The sequence below is a fragment of the Onychomys torridus genome, chromosome 3, assembly GCF_903995425.1.
Source record: "Onychomys torridus chromosome 3, mOncTor1.1, whole genome shotgun sequence".
Lineage (NCBI taxonomy): Eukaryota > Metazoa > Chordata > Mammalia > Rodentia > Cricetidae > Onychomys > Onychomys torridus.
Window position 1 is genome coordinate 105,169,282 of NC_050445.1, and position 19,431 is coordinate 105,188,712.

At 41.6% G+C, this 19,431-nt stretch overlaps 1 protein-coding gene across 5 annotated transcripts in view; it reads left to right on the forward strand.

The window, feature by feature from the left end:
• Pparg (peroxisome proliferator activated receptor gamma) overlaps positions 1-19,431 on the forward strand; it is a 134,798-nt gene that overhangs the window by 106,431 nt on the left and 8,936 nt on the right. For 4 of the 5 annotated variants that reach the window (XM_036181415.1, XM_036181416.1, XM_036181417.1 and 1 more), the window contains 2 exons: positions 1,458-1,657; positions 11,004-11,454. In XM_036181415.1, the coding sequence (XP_036037308.1) occupies positions 1,458-1,657; positions 11,004-11,454 (651 nt within the window). The remainder of the gene's footprint in view (positions 1-1,457; positions 1,658-11,003; positions 11,455-19,431) is intronic. The other variant, XM_036181419.1, reaches the window with a different exon arrangement.

Sequence of the window (19,431 nt, forward strand, 5' to 3'; positions counted from 1 at the left end):
ACACAAGGGTACAAATCAATCTTTTCTCTAGAACAAAATTCAGCTGGGCGTGGTAGTGGCCTGTAAAACCACCACCAAGGGTGCTAGTGCAAGGAGTTTCAAGTTCTGGGCCACACTGTGCTATGCAGCAAGACCTAGTCTCAAGAATATAATATAAAATATAATAAAAATAAAAGCTGAGTTCTAGTGCAGTGTTCAGCATGCACGAGGCCCAAGAAGGTATGAAAAGAATGTCAGATCCCCTAGAACTTGAGTTATAGATGGTTATGAGCCACCAAATGGGTGCTGGGAGTCAAACCAGGTCCTCTACAAGAACAAGTGCTCTTCAGCACTAAGCCAACTCTCTAGCACCCCCATTTTAAATTTAGTTTATTATTTTTTATAAATATTTTTAAAACAACAACAAATAACGACCTCAAAGAAAAACATTACTCAAAATGACATTTTTACAAATGATAGCAGAAGAAAAGTGGGAAAACTTATTCAAGTTGAAAACCTATAAACAGATTGTTATTGATTTTATTTCTGGGAATGAGATGCAGGCCGTACATGTGCCAGGCAAGTGTTCTGTCCCCAGACAACAACTCTCACAGATTAATTCCATTAGGCTCTATGGTCTCTCTTCAATCTTTCTTTTGCATTCACACTTCCTCACTCCTTGAGAAGCCAAGGATAAAGGTGTTGTCTTTCTGATGAACCTCAGTAAGGGGTAATGCGCAGAGTCAGAGATGAGTTCAACTCCATCCACTCGATGTCCAAGTTCCCTGGTCTACTTGATTGGAATAAAGCACCATCCTTTCTTCACAGCAGGACAAACAGATCACACAAACTGCCTGAGAACAGAGCCTGTGTTTGTACAACTTGGACTTCTATGTAGCTCCTTAATTCATGAAACATGTAGATCCTCCTACCTGACCTTTTGTGAAGTGCAAAAGTTACCAAGATAAATAAAATAAGACAGTGTCTCTGTCTTCAGGACATTGTTCTACAGAGGGACAAGAGGCATATAAAGTCATAATTATAGTACAGTGTTGACATTTCAATCATTGAAGTGCTCAGGGTGGGTAGAATACTGGGAAGAAATAATTAGCTGTCCTTAAAAACCTTACAAAGAAGGTGACTTTGCATTGGTTCTTAAAGGATGGATAGGAATGGTCTCTCAATTATTCATATTTAAACGAATATGTAGTCCTGTTTGCTAAACAGATTCTTCCAATTTCCTAACAGGATCATATGTTGCCTTTTTAAATTGAAGAAATAAATAATTCAGTTTTCATTTTTCTGTGCTACTGTTGTGAAATAAAAACACGAGCAAAGTGGTAGATAGAAAGCAGAACCAGCGCTGGGTGGAGAGAGGAGGGGCTCGCACACTGTGGGAACCAAGGCTGGGGAAGAGCACAGTGCAGAGCCATGGTAATGATCCAATGATTCATCCTGTCACTCCTCTTCCTCTGTAGCCATCAGGTTTGGGCGGATGCCACAGGCCGAGAAGGAGAAGCTGTTGGCGGAGATCTCCAGTGATATCGACCAGCTGAACCCAGAGTCTGCTGATCTCCGGGCCCTGGCGAAGCATTTGTATGACTCATACATAAAGTCCTTCCCACTGACCAAAGCCAAGGCGAGAGCGATCTTGACAGGAAAGACAACAGACAAATCAGTTAGTTCCCTTCTGCTCTCTTCATGGGGTTGGCTGGGGCTGGGGGTTCTTTCCTTTGACTAAATGGTTTGCCTCAGTACGCATGTGTATGCAGCTGCCGGCTGTTAAAATCGGGTCCAAAACACAGGAAATGTCTTCAAATAGGATAAGTAAACATTGTTCTGAAAAAGGAGTAACTCCTCCAAGCTGTAATTTAAAAAAAAAAAAAAAACACATTTGCGAGTACTACAAGAACTCATAGGTCATCTCAGCACTCATGAATGAATGTGAAGCCCTCTCAGGCTCCTACCCCCTTTCTAGACCCATCTCTTTGCTCAGCATCAAAATAACTGGTCAGAATACAGTGCCTCAACAGCCATGGAGGAGGCTGAGCAGGTGTAGAAGGTGTTGGGTCCCACTTGTACTTTTCAAGGTTTCCAGAGTCATTTGTCCCAGGTTCAAAGTGGGCACAAAAGTACATCCAGAATATCATGAGACCTATTTCTTTACAGTACTGAGCTTTATTCCTGGGAAGCTGGAGGCTCTATCCTTTTATTATATACATGAATTCTGCTTTCTACAAGGAGCTAAGCTGCTTAAGCTACTCCAATGGAATATTTTCTTTTGTTTTACTTATAATTATGGGAGGGGGTTAATGCTAAATATTAGATTGAATGCAAGGCTTCAAGCATGCTAGGTGTGTGTGTGTGCTAGAGCTGAGCTGCATGCCCAAGCCTCAAAGAGGTCCTTAAGAACCTGGAGGTTTGTTGAGTGACATTGTTTAGAAAATTCATAATAGCTAAAAATTATTGTTGAGTCCAATTTTCTAGGAAGCAGAAAGCTTCCAACATGAGGCTGAGAATCAATACCAAATTAGATTCAAATGAAACCTGCATGCTGCTTCCCATTCCGCTGTCAGCTGGGAACATGACCTGGGTCACATCTCTGTCCCTCAGTTTTTATAGACAAGGTCTGGCTTGGATGATATGGTCTACAGAATGTTCCTAGGCAGTAAGAGCTGCAGATCCCATGCAGAAGACCTGGATCCAGCTCTTGAAAGCCTTGTGTGTAGTCATGGAGAGCAAGGCAACTATTAGGTAGATACATGTAACTTGATGTACATTCAGATTTTAGAAAAAAAAAACATACTTTGATGACTATCTCGAGTTATTTCTTTCTTTTTAATTAAATGATGTACAGTGTAGTCAGCTAATAGCTGTGAGAAAGAGCCACATGCCAGTAAGAACAGTTGAGTTGCTCCTTGCAGGAGGGGTGATTGATACCTTCACAGTGATACGCAAGGGCCCAGGCCCTACAATTCCCAAGTATTTTATACATTCTTTACATTCCAGCCACAGGGCCCTCTGAAGGCTGCTGTTGTGTATTTCTATCTTCATTTAAGGAGGAGGAACTGAAGTGGAGAGGCACGAGCACATAGAAACTGAAGGCTATGATGTAAGCACTCTCAGCATGCTAGTCCCAGGACCGCAGAACAGTGCACTCTGTTCACTAAGCACAAAAAGCGGCCACAGCAAGTGAAACACGCTTGGAGACCTGTCCACAGCTAATCTGACTATGGGAAATAAGCTTACTTCATTCCCAGGTAGAACGTCAAGGAAGAGTGCAGCCACATGACTGAAGAGAGTCAACACTTGAAGGCAAATTGCAACAGCGTGCCAAGAGCAGGTGCAGGAAAGAGGCTGGAGTCTGGGATCTACAGAACTAGGCTCTGAGCAGGGAGTTGCTGAAAGGCGAGGAGTCTGTAGTACCCAGTTCAGTTTTACCTAGAGCCATTCATTTCGCAGGCTCTGGATTCTTATTGCCTTACCTCCAGTGCACACCTGAAATCCATGCTGCAAATCCCCTCAATTTATATGACTCTAAAGCTAGGTGGAAGAGACGGAGGGAGGGAGGGAGAGACACGGAGCCCACCCTAATAGGCAAGAATTTAAATTTATATAATGGGTAGTCAATGTATTCCTATCTTTGTTCTGAAAGACACAGAGCCCAAACCACTAGAAATCACTTGGAAACTTTATCCCAACTGTCTTTTTGGTTCTAAATCTTTGAGTTAAAAATAAAATAATTGGAGGCCCTTTGTGAAACAAATAGCTATTAAGCTATTTAAGGAAGGAGCTACAAAAGCTTGATTATAGACTTCCCAGTTCAGAGGCCAAGGGTTGTCATTTTTCCCTATAGTAAGTAGGCTTGTGCTTTGCCCATAATAGCTACTCAGACTATTTGTTTAATTGAATTAAAGACTGTTGCTTATGCCCTTTGAAATTATGGACTTTCAACAGAGGGCTTTTCACTAGCCCAATATTTGTTCATCAAACTAGACATCATTAGTGATTGGATAGTGACAGAATTGCCTCCAGTTAGGGTCTAGAAAAAGAAAGAGGCCCAGCCAAATATAAACAACCCATTCACTCACTGATTATACAGAACTAAAACCAAATTGTTTGGCACTGTTTTCTCCTTATCTGGTGAAATCAAACTGAGCACCAATGAAAAGAAATAGTTCAGTAGAGAATATGGAAGAGAAACCCAAAATGTGATTTGCAGTGAGATTTGTTCTTTATCAGCACGGTCCTATTATTCATTTGATAGCATCTATCTCAGGGGTGTTATGTTATCTCTTGGCCAGGACTGCGAGAGCTAAGATTTGCATTGATAGGGAAAGTTTTGCTAAAGTGTGGCCTCTCGAGATGATGGGGGATGTGAGAAAGTGACTGAAGCCATGAGGAGAGCAGCATAGGTCTCATTATACACACAGCTTGCAGCTGATGTCATGGGCATCAGTTAGGCCAAGCCTGGGGGAGGCTGCTCAGTGTAGTGGATGACCAATTACCCAGAACCCTTGCTAAAGGAAAAGATCGAACTGAACGGGCCATTCTTTATGTTTATCTCCCTGCTCAATTTAACCATAGCCTGTTAGGAACCCACAGCTGCTGCCCTCTTAGCCTTTGCCTTTAGGCCATCAGGGGCCACTCCCCTTCCTCAGCTACACTTCCTCCTTCTATATCTTATCCCCTGAGGCCACTCACACCTTTCAAAATAGATAAATTAAGCGTTCCTCCTCTCCTCCTATCAACTTTAACATCATATCTTTAGGATAAGATACCAATAATTTTCATCACCTTACCTCCAAGAATATGAGCTGAGTATTCTAGGCTCAGGGGATGTGGGCTACAGAATCACTAAAGAAATTGTAGGAGCAGTATGCCTTTCGCTGCCCTCAAACAGTATGGAACCCATTCTCCCACCACCTGCTTTTCTTCAGTGGGTTTCTTCAGCCACAGCCACTCTCTCACTGAAGAAATCCTACAGATCGCTGAAGCCCACACATGTGCTGGAACTAGAGCCCTCATTTCTTGAAGGCAGTTTGATAACTAAATGGACTTTGGAAGTTCTGGATGTTTGACTATCACATTGGTGCAGTGGTCACATGATCCCATGTTTGTTGATGAAAATAAAGAGTGGTTTTCAAAACCATTCTCAGTGCCGTGGCTTGTCATAAAACAATAAATTGAAAAACCTTGGATATGCTTGCCAACTCTTCACTACATATCCAAGAGTGATGGCTGGTGAAGCCCTGGCTGTATTCTATCTACAAATAAGAAATAAAACTTTTTATTTGTACTATGCTGGACTTTGGGTTCCAAGGTATCATGTTGTTTATGACAGGCACATGCAAAGTCACTGTTCTTATAACAACAGGGGCAAACTGGTGCCATTAGAAAAATGGTCATTCTTAATAGTATATGAAATACAAAACCACTGAATCATAAAGCCCATGCAGAATTGTAAACTGCTATGGAAACATTTCTGTGCCCATTTACATTTAAAATAGACAGAGGCCATCATGTTGGACTGACTCAAATGATGGGAAAGATATGTCTTTTTAAATCCTACTCTTACAGCTAAACAAACCATAATCCCTCCCTTTAAAAGGCCTGAATGAATGTAATACCCTCCCCTGAGGAGATAAATACTGAGAGAGCCCTTGGAGAAAGACTTAGGAACCCTGTTAAAAATGAAGCAGAAAACAGTACTGAATAATCTCCACGGCTGCTGAAGTTAGGTTCCTGGCATTGTGATCCATCTATCAATAGTAATTAAAAAAAAATTCTCTTATGACCAGAGTCATCAATAATAGCCAACAACATGACAGATCTGAACTAATATGAACTAGTGGTTTTTTAGAGAAGAAAGAAAAAGAATATTATTCTAGGTTTGGGTGTATAACTCAGTGGTAGAACACTTGCCTACATATATAGGGCTCAGGGTGCCATTCCCAGCACCAAGCAATAGCAATAATATTCAGTATAGTTAAGGAGGAAAGAACTTGAGCTTCTTTACTTATTTTTTATTTTAATTTATTTATTTTGGTTGTTGGATTGAGTTGGCCAGTACTCTTATTTATCCACTGAGTAACTGTTTGGCTGATATTGAACAATATTTAAGAGCTGTGGTTATGTGCTGGTTCATTTGAGTGTGAATAATTCTTATTAAGTTTTCATTTGTTTGTCTTAAATCACTAAACCACATGGGGACACAGAATTACAGCTAACAGACTTTCTAACTTAACTTCTATCATGAACAGCACTTGACTATAGGAAATATCATTCAAAAGGTACTATCTGAGGACCTTGACACAGAAGAGCTTGGGTTTTAAAAGCCCCAGTTCTTTCCAGAAAAGTGATTTTATTGAAAAGGATTAAAGCACGTGGAAAAGCCAGAGAGAAGCATTAGAAGAGAGACAGGGGGATGTGCCAGTTCTAGTCAGGGTTGCTATAAAGAACTCTCAGACTTTGGAAAGTGTCTTACCTTTCAGTTTCTTCACACCTAGATGTAGTGATGTGTTCTTTCAGAAGAACCTTATGTTCTGTGGATCCCTTGGTTTTCAGCACAGCAAAACTGAAACACAGGAGCAAGAACAGAAAGGAAGTTGAGGAAACCAATGTACCTGGAGTTAGCCTTCATTAACTGTAGTTCATAGAGGACAAGGTGTGTGCCTGACATTATGAAAGCCAATTAACACAAGAGGACAGAAACAAAATGTAAAAGATAGGCTCTAAGAAAGGAGTGTTCTTTGAAAAAGTCTAAAAATCTAGAAAGGCCCATGAATTGAGGCCCACGTTTTCCCAAACCTGGTTTTTGTTGTTGGTTTGGTTTGGTTTGGATATACAGTCTCATGTAGCCCAGGTTAACCTAAAATCACTCTGTAGCCAAGATGAACTGGACTTCCAGATTCTCCCGCTGTTGCCTCCCAAATGCTAGGATTGCAAGTAAGCAGCACAATCCCTGGCCTCCAACTCAGCTGTAATTCTGCACTGTTATTATCATGGGATTTTTTGTGAGCAGGTCAGCTACTGTGCAGATATGTATGTGGTGGTAAATTAGAGAAATTACCCAGAATAACCTGAGCTGTGTTAGCCAATCTTTCTTATTTACTTCCTTTAATGGGTTGTTTTATTAGTCAAGAGGAGCTGACTTAGCACTTTGTATAGAATCTCTTCCATAACTCAGATATTAACATGCAGATGGTTTACTAAAAAGAACATCCACACAGTGTTACAGGCTGTGGTTAGCATTTATGAACCCCAAGTCCAATACCTAGTACTAAAGAAGAACCTTTCTGTGGCCAACAAAGCTTCAGCATCAGAGAATCCCATTCCTAGAGCCTTGGCCACTGTTCTGGGAGAAATTTTGTTCTCATCATTTGCATATTTTTCTTAGATGGTATATGCATTTGGGGCCCTAAAAAAACCTAGATAGGCCCCTGAGCATGTCTAGTTGTAGTTTTCTTTCCTGGTAAGTAAGGATGGCCTACCCAGCCATTTGATGCCGTTTCTGGAGGTAAATACATTATAAACTCAAAATAGAAAATCACTGAGTCAAATTTTGAAGACAATGTGACTCCTCCTACAAATGATGTATCATCAGAAAACACTATACAAACTAATCCAAAGTACTCACTTAGCTTTGCATAAAATACAAAAATGTGATTAAAGACATACCGTTCATTTTATGTAGACTACTGTGCCTAAAGAAGGCTGTTAATGATGCAGTGTGTTAACAACTCAATTCTCAATAAGCAGGCAAGCCACTACTTTCTTAGTAGGTTTGAGGATGAGGAAATCTCAGTGAAATGTGAAAGTGATGCCTTAGTGGATGGTTTGCCGTATGAGAACTGGTGAGCTGGTGGCCTGGGAATCAATCACTCTTACAGTTTGACAGATCCACACAGAAGCAGAAAGAATTTATGCAGAGTCCAAAAAAAGCATATTAAAATATAACTAGGAAAAACAACAATAAAACCTCCACTGGTGTTCATTTGCATGTCAATGCTAGAACTCTCTGTCAGCTCCCAGTTTTTCAGAAATGTCCGAAATGCCAAAGGGATTTAAAAAAAAAAAAGCAAAACTGTACTGATTTGGCATGATGGTGGGGGTGCTGCCTCTTTTCTCTGTCCTTGAGTATTTACTGCCAGGATATCCTGACCAACACTGATTGCCAAGGGGTTAAAGTCACATTGTTGTTAAATTGGGAGAGAAAATTAGCAGGATTTGGTGCCCTATGTTCGCTATCCCAGAGTTTCAAAAACAGGAACCTGGGGCTTTATATGAGGGGCAGGGGAAGTCAAGGAGAATCACAAGGGTGATGGACCAGGGCAGAGTTCCAGATAAATTGCTTACTTGGAGGTGAGAGAATCTGATGCTTATGCTCTGCCAAGAACCCACATGACTGAGCAGAAGCTCACCCAAAGGCTGAAGGGGCAACTCTGGGTACAGTCTGCCTGACTGTGAAGTGAGAGTTTACTGTCTTGATTCTGTGCTTGTCTTTTCCATCCTGGGGGTGGAACTCAGAGACTTGAGCATTCTAGGCAAGTACTGTAGTGGGAACCATATACCCAGCTAAGGCAATGATTTTATGTTCATGTTATCTGTAGCCCAACATGTTTGGTTGAATGTCTTTCTTTGTTGTCCACATTCAAATTCTCCCAAGAGTAGAGAAAGTCAAGGGACTAGGGGTATGACATGCTTGGAACCCTGTACTTAATCCCTAGCAAAGCATGAGCCAGGTGTGGTAGTGCCTGTGTAATCCCAGCACTTAGGAGGTGGAGGCAGGAGGATCAGAAGCTCAAGATAATCCTCTGGTACATATCAAGTTAAGGCCTAGGTACATGAGACTTTGTCCAAAAATGTTTAAGTCATTTATATTTTGTTAATATAAATTATAATACATTATAAAATGCCTAGAGCATCAATAGAGGAGGAGGCAGGAAGAAGGAAAACACTTTTTCTAAGTTCTGTAAAATCATCTTATCCGTTCAAATTTTTCTCATGGTTAGAATCTGGCCAGAACTCAGGGATAACACAGTACATTTTAATTGATATAGTTGACTGTGCCTTTCTTTATTTTCTTCTTACTAATGATGCCAATTGTGAAGACTTGGGGTAAACAGAAGCAGGGTGTCTGAGAAACAGTGAGCATGATGTGCTCCTAATTGTCTTGAAGAATCAAAGGTGGCAAACAAACCACCTCTGAGTCCTGAGTCTCTCCTCCCTGAGGTGTGCTGAGCACTGTGGTTGAAATGAATTGAGGGCAGCAGGATTTCTAGAACAGCTCAACTCTGAAGAGTTTGTATAATGTGTGTATTTGGAAAGCTACTCAAAGTCTAGGAATCTTCAGTGTAGAACAGAATGAGCTTGGTGAAATCTCTGGCCAGTACATCTTGAAGCTGGCTACTGTTGTGACCTATCCACCACCCCCAACCCTGCCATTTAGGAAAGCTCCCAGAACCTCTGCTCAAAAGACATTACTTTTAGTACATCAGAGAGTTTGTGATCTTGTGTCACATACATCACATACATACATACACACACACACACACACACACACACACACACACACACATACACACATACACACACACACCCTGCCACCATACACACTAGAAATACAACTAGAATCTCCTCTAGAAAAGAAATAGAAACCTCCAATTTTGTCAACTCCCAGTACTGTTTGAGGTCACAGCCTAGATAGCCAGAGATACACAGAGAAACCCTGTCTCAAAGGAAAAAAAAAAAACAACAACTGGAGACTTTGGAAGGGTAAATGACTTTCCCCAAGTCATGTAGTTAACTAGCCCTCACACAACAGCAGACAAAGTTCACACTCATCTATAACCCTGGTCCCAGGGGATCTGACAGTGTTCTGACATGTACGAGCACTAGACACAAATATGGTGTGCATATATGCATACAGGTCAACACTCAAACAAACAAGATAAAAACAAATCTTTGGGTGCGAAAAGTTAACCATAGAACCAAACCCAGGACCTAATAGTATTAGTTTTTATTCCAGTGCTCAGATATATAATATTTAATAAGATTGAGGTTAGCTCTTTTCTAGGGTTCAGTGCATGTAATAAGTGCAAAATGTTCCTTTTTCCTAGTTGCTCAGCCTTGAGACTTTCACAATGATCATAAGCCTTTGGTTGTTCTATACAAAGGAATAGAGAGTAGATTGTCATGACAAATATGTGTTGCTTTTGAAAGGAGCCTGTTGCAAACCTGAGTAATCGATGCATTCATTTATTTATTAGTTGACCCTTAAGAACAGATATATTAAAATTTAAGTTCAAGGCTGGGACTACAGCTCAATGATAGAGCATTTGCTTAGCACACATAGGGCTCTGTGGTTAAATTTCCAAAACTACAAAAAATAAAAAGCTAAAGAACCGTTTTTATTTTACTACTTTTTGTAATATTTTACCTACAGGCCTCCTACAGCTGATTCTTCTGAAACAGATGGCTTCCAGAGCATTTTTTTTTAAAGAGAAAAAAGAAAAGAAATAGACATTTTCTTGGCTCAATATTCTTAATCTGCTTTGAGTGATTTTTTATAGTGAAATATATTTTATATGTATACTGTGTTTCTTTTGTGGTCTGAGTAAATTTCATCTAAAGCTGCAAGGTTAGTTTATGTTCAAGTGGATTTTTTCAATTATAACTTGCTTTAACTATTTTTTTTTTTAAATAGGACTAAATGTTATTTTCATGAAATTCAAGAAAAACAACAGACTTTTTGTCATTTTAAAAATCTAACAAATCAAAACTGTTAGCTAGTCCCAGAGTAACATGGTGGTGGTATAAGTTGAAGGGAAAGAGTTGATGGAATGTTTGACCACAACAGACCACAAGGATGAACAGGAAGAGCCCTTTCTCCTGATAAGTCCCTTTAGCCTTCCCAATTTTACTCAGCAAAGCAATACATACACAGGCTTTGGAACTAGGATGGTGTTCTCACAGAACAAGGAATCACCAACTCATCCCACTTTCCCCTGTCTCATCTGCAGCCATTTGTCATCTATGACATGAATTCCTTAATGATGGGAGAAGATAAAATCAAGTTCAAACACATCACCCCCTTGCAGGAGCAGAGCAAAGAGGTGGCCATCCGCATTTTCCAAGGGTGCCAGTTTCGATCTGTGGAAGCCGTGCAAGAGATCACAGAATACGCCAAAAATATCCCTGGTTTCATTAACCTTGACTTGAATGACCAAGTGACTCTACTCAAGTATGGTGTCCATGAAATCATCTATACAATGCTGGCCTCCCTGATGAATAAAGATGGAGTTCTCATATCAGAGGGTCAAGGATTCATGACCAGAGAGTTCCTCAAAAGCCTTCGGAAGCCCTTTGGTGACTTTATGGAGCCCAAGTTTGAGTTTGCTGTGAAGTTCAATGCACTGGAATTAGATGACAGTGATTTGGCCATATTTATAGCTGTCATTATTCTCAGTGGAGGTAAGAGCCATCTTTTGATTTTGATTTAGAAGGTGGGAGGGTGGTGGGATTGCATTTCCTTGGTGTTCTGTGTTCCTTCTTACTGACTGTACTTGTGCAGAACATGCCAATGGCACAGTGCCATGATGTCGCTCCCCAAGCTGCATACCCCAGTGAAGGCTGTGGGGATCCAGGCTCCTTGCTTTAATTCATCACACTACTTTTCCTAGCCAAATCCAATCATGAAAGACAAATGCCTTCTTTTCTTTTTTTATGTTCTTTTTCCTTGTCTTTCCTTATTGCTTCCCAAAAGGCTAATTTGGTCTTCAGTTCATTTTAATAATGACGCATGTAGCCTAACTTTGATGATGCTCCTGTGGCGCAGTGCAGGCAACTCTGATCTTGGCCCACTTTCCCTGCAGCAGGAATCAGGGATGTGCATGTGCTAAACTCCACCTTCTCTCTCATGTGGCTTCTTCTTGTGGCTTCCTTTTTGTGCCTTTGTAAGGCACTTGGCTGTGATTACCAATACAGTATGAACCAAGAGCACACCACAGAGAAAGAAATTGAGTTACTTGGCACAGTTTGTCGAAATTTTGGCCTTGCAAATACATGATCTAACTAACCAACTCCAAAAGCCATATTTTATACCAAATGTTACTTCCAATGGCATCTCTCTTGTTCCCAGGTAAGTAGAACTTTCTGCTTCTATCTCTATCTATAAAAATCGCTTTCAGCCAGACATGATGGTGCACACTTAGAGTCCCAGCACTGAGGAGGCTGAGGCAAAAGGATCTTGAGTTGATGGCCACCTTGGGCTACATAGTCTTAAAACAAACAAACACGGTTTCTTTTTAAATGGTGAATTCTTATATTGGAATTAACTTTAGGTACACTTTCTATGTGAACTGTGCAGCAACCTATTTGTGAGAGCTCACTTGTAGGGAAGGAAATCGGTAGGTGTAATGGTGTATTATTGCTTTGTAGAAAGAACATACTCCAATGGTTAGTCTTGTGCAGTTGAGAGAAGATGCTTTCAAGTAAGGTGCATGGTAATTAGTAATGTCAGAAAGAGCCAACACTGAGGAGATACCTCTAATACCATACAGCATTCTGAGCACTTCCTACACAAATCCTCACAACAGCTCAGTGAGGTGAGAGCCAATTTTTTAAGTGAGGAAACCAAAGCACTGGGCGGTATATGCCCTCGCCCAGTGATGTGACCAGTGTCAGGTGCAGCTGGGGAGTCAGAGATAATGATGCATGCCTTTAATCCCTGCACTCCAGAGATGGAGGCAGGAGGCAGGCAGATCTCTATGAGTTCAAGGCTAGCCTGGTCTAGAGAGTTCCAGGCCAACCAGGCAGCATAGTAAGTGAAACCATCTAAAGAAAGATGCACTGGGATTGTGATCTGCTTACATAGTCCATGCTCCAAGCTTCCATTCTGTGAAAGCAAAGCTGCCTGCCATGACTGGGGAGTAGAGAGATAAGCAGTATGGTAAGGGTTAGTCAATATCAAGTGGTAACTCACTTTAAAATAATTGTGTTGTCTTTGTCAGTTGGGATGGAGTCAAGAGGCAGGCAAGCAGTGACCACTGACAAGCAAGCACCTACATCCCAGGCACAGCACACTCTCAGACACTGAATCAACATGGTTTTGGAGTTGAGTGCTCGGGATTAAACTCATGGCTTCAGGCATGTCTACCACTGAATTATACTCCCAGCCCTAGAAGCACCATTATTGACTATAAAATACTCTACTTTACAGAGGGTCTCTTATAGACCAAATCATCTCCCTATATATTTACATTATTATTTCTTTTTGAATGACAGTGAAAACATAGAAGAGTCCCGAAAAAAATGTATTCCCTTATTTTATTTTTTATTTCCTTGTTTAGGTTTTTGAAACAGGGTCTCAAGTTACCCTTAACTCACTATGTTGCTGAAGCTGGCTTAAACTCCTGATCGTCAGTGCTGGGATTATAGGCTTGTGCCAACATGTCTTTCTTTGGAAAGTGTTCTTAATTTTGATTATTGAATATTCTTCTATATAAATTTCTATCTAAATCTCAGATGATTTTATTGTTGTAAATTTCCAGAAATGGAATTCATAGCTATGAGCATTTTTAAGTCTTTTATTTCATCATTGCCAGATTGCTTTCCATACTGTTTTCAGTCATTTATAGCCACAGACACTAAGGGAAGCATTTGGAAAAACCCATTCAAATGTCTTACTTTGTAAATAGGAAAAGTCTGAACAAGAAACAGTCATGATGGGCTGGGAACAGGAGCTCAGTGGAAGAGTGCTTGTCTGATACATGCAAAGGTTTCAAGCACCACAGAAATAAAAATACACACATACATATATACATATACATGTGTACATATACATACATATGCATATATACAAACATACATACATACACCATTCATCAGTTGGTCAAGAAACCACACCATAAATAATGTGCTTGGATTTGATGCTGTAGTTCCTAACTCATGTTAGTTTATGAAAGTTAGAGTGGCACCAGTGGTAGATACTCTACATAAAGAAGTCCCTTTTGGCCTTTCAAAAAAGATTGTCTTCACAAAAGCCAGGATCCAGATCTCATCTGACCCACACAGCAATGAAAGATAGCAAGGTAGCAACCTGCCAGATTATTAAGATCTTTTCACCATTGTGAATATTTCTAGACTTCCTCAAAGCAGAAGATTAACCTATGACATGTTCCTACATCACAAAAAGTGAAATCCTTCCCTGACCAAGATTGACTTTTATAGATGAAGTCTAAATACAGGCAACAGACAAGAGTAAAACTGGCCTATGTTTGTAGAGCTCACAGGAATGGGATTCTCTTCTTTACTTAGGGAGGCTGGTTGGGTGCAGGCCAGGCAAAAGCTGCCCAACAGCCATTCCCAGTCTAAGACTGGCTTCCAGTGAGTTCTCATCATCCATAGATGTGAGATCAATACCCCAAGCCCTGCTTTGTTAAAGAAAGACAGTTTCCAGATTAGCCTTTGCTTGTTGATTGTTTTTCCTTACTCTAAAATCCCAGGAAGAGAAAACATCATGTAAATAAGAGGCTTTAATCCAGAAAACAGAGTTCTGTCCATATCCAATCTTAGCAAGAGTGGTTGTCTCTTCAGCACTTGAGAAGTTTGTCGGTTGCTTTAATTTTGGAAAGCAGTGCTTTAGGCAAGGACCATTTGACACCTTCTGAGCTGGAGCCTTGGCTCTAGTGAAGGTACTTAGGTGCTCAGGTTAGGGAAATGATGAGGAAGATCAGAGCTGAGTTGGAGAGGGCAGATGGGGTTCGAGGGACCAAAGAGGAAGATTGTTGATAAAAAGTATCATTTTGACCCAGCTCAGGATTTGTTGGGGAAATAAGTGTCATCACCCACTAAACACTGCTGACCCTGTTGATCTGATTCTTAGATTTGAACTGTGTTTAGCAGCTCCTCGCATACTCGGCTCTTGCACCCAGCTTACTGAGATAGATGACCTAGTTCTCAAAGGCTTCTCATCTGTCTCCTCTGAGCTGGAGCAAGAGATAGAATAAAAAGGACAGTGGTGCTTGAGAGTCAAAGCTGAGCACTTCTTAAGAACAGTTCACCTGTGTTTTTATTCTCACTTCACAGGCAGAAAAATAAGGGCCCTGGACTCAGATTTCTACAAGATCTGATGCCTACTGAACAGCAGTAGGACTGTGATAAAAGCCTAATGTCCATCCTAGCCCCTCTGCTTCCTTGCTAGAGGATCACGGTTCACTCTCTGCAGCTGGTAGCTTCAACCCACACTCCCACCCACACGTTCCTTCCTGAAGGCCAGAACCTGGAAGCTAGGGGAGCACTTCCTTGTAATCCCAGCAAATAACAGCTTCTGTTGCACCCTCTAGTCTTACTGCTGGGGAAGGTGGCATTGAGAGTAATAAAACTGAGTCCAGCAAGGAGATGTTTGCAACTGGCGCCATAGAGCCATGCCAACCTTGCTAGCAAGCTTTTAAGGCCTGCCCCATGGTCAATGCCAAGTGTGAAGATCAGGAAATCTGGCAAACTCCAGGATACTCCACTGGACACTTAGCCTCCTTGTGTGCTGTGTAGTAAAGAAAAGCCTAGGAGGGTCCAGCTGGAACTCTCCAACAGGGAAAAGCTCTTGCTAATTCAGAACAGCTTGGAATCCATTTCAATTCATCCTAAACTTTTAAGATATGAGGGAGGAAATTCACTGGATTATACAATGTATTTTTCAAGGCAAATTGCCACAGCTGTCTGAGTGACAGAGAAACTGCAACTATCCCTACAGCAGCAATAGACGGTGAATCATCAACCTCCTCACTTACCCTCTAGAGTCTAGCTTGTGCCAACCACCTACGGAGTGTCCCCTGCTCTTTCCAGCAGACCCAGCAATGTCCCTTCTTCAGAGCACTTCTGGATGGCTGTTCTTGGAGTGACTGACTGTTGAGTGAGTAAAAGGAGGTTATGTTCCCATAGTTATACATTTGACCATGAAAGAAGACTTGATATTATTTGTCCATTTGACCTTGTTCTGTCAAGTCAATAGCTTGAGGCCCCATGGCTTCATCATGGACCATGACTGGTGGATACACTTTTTAATTTATTGGACTTAAAACAGAATCGAAGCACATCACCTGCAATAAGTTGACAGATGCTTATGATAAGTAAAATGGCAACAGTAACCCCCATTTGTTAAGTACCCCAGAGATCCAGAACATGTGCTCTATTCCTAGTCTTTGGTCTGTCTTTGCTGGAGCTATATGTGGCCTATACCCCAGTTTACAGATGGAGAAAATGGGACTTCAGAGAGATCAAGTCACTTGCCTCTAGTCACAGAGCTACTAATTGATAAGGCCAAGTTCAGATCCATTAGTATAGCAAGGCTAGTGCCAGGGGTGTAGCTCAGTGACAGAGCCCACATTGAGCATGTGCAGAACTGGGTTCAATTCCCAACACTGTAATTATCCTCCTCCTCATCATGCACTTCCCTGTGAAATTCTGTTGCCTTTGGAGTAATTAAGATGAAGAAGGATCTTAACTGCCTTGATCTTAGGGTTCTTTAGAAGCTATCAAAATAAATATTTCCATGCTATCTGTAAGTATTTATAATTAAGAATGTTCATGTGCAGACAGTGGTGGCACATGCCTTTAATCCAGCACTTGGGAGGCAGAAGCAGGTGGATCTCTGTGAGTTTGAGGCCAGCCTAGTTTACAAAGTGAGGTCCAGGACAGGCTCCAAAGCTGCACAGAGAAACTCTGTCTCAAAAAAAAAGAATGTCCATACATTGTTACTAATATTCAATGTCCTTCTTAAGAGACAATTTTAACTAACTAGCAAGCACTTTTCTCACTGTGCAACTTACCAGTTGCCTGGCTTTGAAAAGTGCTGGGGAAAGGCCTAGAGCTGGTGATAAGCTGAAGGCTGGTGCTATAGTTCTTCTCTGTCATATAGTAAGAACCTGGATACAATAGTTTGCAAAGCTTCCCACAAAAGTAGACGGTAATCTTCAAATGGCTAAGTAAATGTGTTTCCACTTAACCAGACACCATCATATACCGGGTCATAAGAGAGAGAAATGGTTACCAAGAAAGTTGTAAGAGCAGGCTGGGGAGATTTAGCCAGTGAAATGCTTGCTATGCAAGCATGAGGACCCGAGTTCAGGTCTCCAGCACCCATGTCAAAAGCCTTCTGCTGTGGCATATGAGTGTGGAATCAGCACTGAAGATGCAGAGGCAACAAGATCCCTGTGCCTTGCTGGCCAGCTGTACTAGCTGAATCAGCAGGCTCCACATTCAGTGAGAAACCCTCCCTTTCTCAAAAAGTAAGGTGGAAAGTGAGAAGACACTAGTGTCAACCTCTGGCCTTCTTATACACATGTGCAGGAGAGGTGGGGTGAAGCACAAACACACACACACTCAAGAGAGGGACTTAAAGCTGTTAAAAATACTCTTCAGGATCTTCATTTCTCTGCTCTAGAGAAGCAGCTGAGCAGATGGACACTTGCTCTGTGTAGATGGACACTTGCTCTGTGTAGTTTAAGCAGATAGACACTCACTCAGGGGAGCTGCAGAGCACCTCATCCAGCAGCTCAGACCCCAGTGACCCACTGCAGACCATGTGGGGCAAAAGGAGCACCAGGTTTGGGGGTGTCCCTCTACTGCTGTGCCTTAGTTACCCTTCAGACCTTGGGTATATGTGTCATGTCATGCTTCCACTTTACTCAGAATGATTTCTGTAAGTTACAGTGGATAGTATAGCACATTTCTCTGGGGGAAAAAAAGCTGTGTGTGTCTAATTGGAGCCCTAAAATAGTCACACTCTTGTCTCTACTCAGCATAAGGACCTTTATATCCTCTTCAGTTTGTGAGCATCTTACATGGTAGTTAAGTGAAAAGGAGACAAAATCTAAACTACTTTGAAACTTGGACATTAAAAATAAGTATAAATAGCAATAGACCAACTTTTTATGTTTGGTAGCCCTAGGGATTGAACCTATGCCCTGGTGCATGCTGAGCACAGGCTTTCCCATTGAGCTACAGCCTCAGCATTATGCCAGCTTCCTACTTCTTCCATGCCAGCTAAATACTTAACTTCCTTCCCCATTGAGAACGTTGTTTTTCCAACTGTTTTTCAGATATTGAAAATAAACAAGGACATCTAATTTCTCTTGACTGGACAGCCAGTGTTATCATTGTTTCCTATTCCCCATCAGGCGATGGCCATGTCGCAGAGTAATAGGTGGTTTGTTAAGGACTAATATATCTAATGGGCTTTACCTACACTGTGTATGAAGAAGGCTTGTGTGTGAGATTGGCAGAATGGCTTTGAATAATGACTCAGTTTGAGTTATCTAGAAATGTCCCATTAGTTCTCTGTTTTCATAACCTCATACACTTGGTATGATAGGGGTGGGGTATATTTATGAATTTGCAACTGGCACCCAAGTACTAAAAACCAGAGAAGTGGGGGCAGGGATGGGAGAAATAATGAAACACCTTAGAGTCACCTCATAGATAGAGGTGTATGTGAGAATGTATGTGCAGGCTCTTGTTTGAAGAGTATAGAAGACTCCTTATCTGTAACTGCTCCAGAAATAAAGCTTCCTCCTCCACCCAGGCTGGGTAAGCTGCCATCATCTTGGGACTGAGCAAACAGTGGTGTTCGAGACAGACATAGGATTGAAAGTTGAACTGCTGAGTCATTCCTGTCCACACTGGCAGTCTTGGAAGAGGCTCCTTAGCCAGTCACAGGTGGCTTTTCAGAGCACTTTATCATTTTGGACTCTCAAAATGTGTATTTAAACTCTGGGTGACCCCAGGCAGCCTTCCAGATAGGCACCATTCAGCAGCAAGTGGGGAAGTCTGAACCCAGATCCTCTGGTCACCTAACAGGGAGGCTAGACACAGCTGTGTGAGGTGCCATGTGGTCCAAAAGAAACTTCTCATCTGGTGCAGCAGCTGTGGACAGGTCAGGGAGAAAGCTCCAGACCCACACAGGAGAGTCTGAAAGCCCCACTCCCTCACTTCCTAGATGTGTGGTTGCAGCAATTATTTACCTCCCTGGGCCTTAACTTCCTTATCAGCTCCCCAGGCAAGTGAAATAGCATTATATGAAGCTTCTGGCATTGTGCCTGGCACACTGTTATGCACACAGTGAATGCTAATTTCCCCTTTCTCCTGTGTGATATCATTTGAAGTAGCTCCACTCCATCCTGCCAGTCAAATGGCTTGAAATTCCACCAACCGTCCTTAAAATCCCTTCCTACAATATAAATACCCCTAGGGAGCTCTCAGCTAATCCTTTTATCAGCTATCACTTTAAGGGGATTAGTTGAAGATTGAGAACAAAACCCAAAGGGAAAGAGATACAGAGAAGGAGGAGGAGCCGAAGGAGGGGGATCAAAAACCCCTAGGGGCCTCCACTGAGGCAGGGGAAGCTAGAACTGTGGAGTCCCCTCCCCAGAATTCCTTTGACTTAGGTATTTA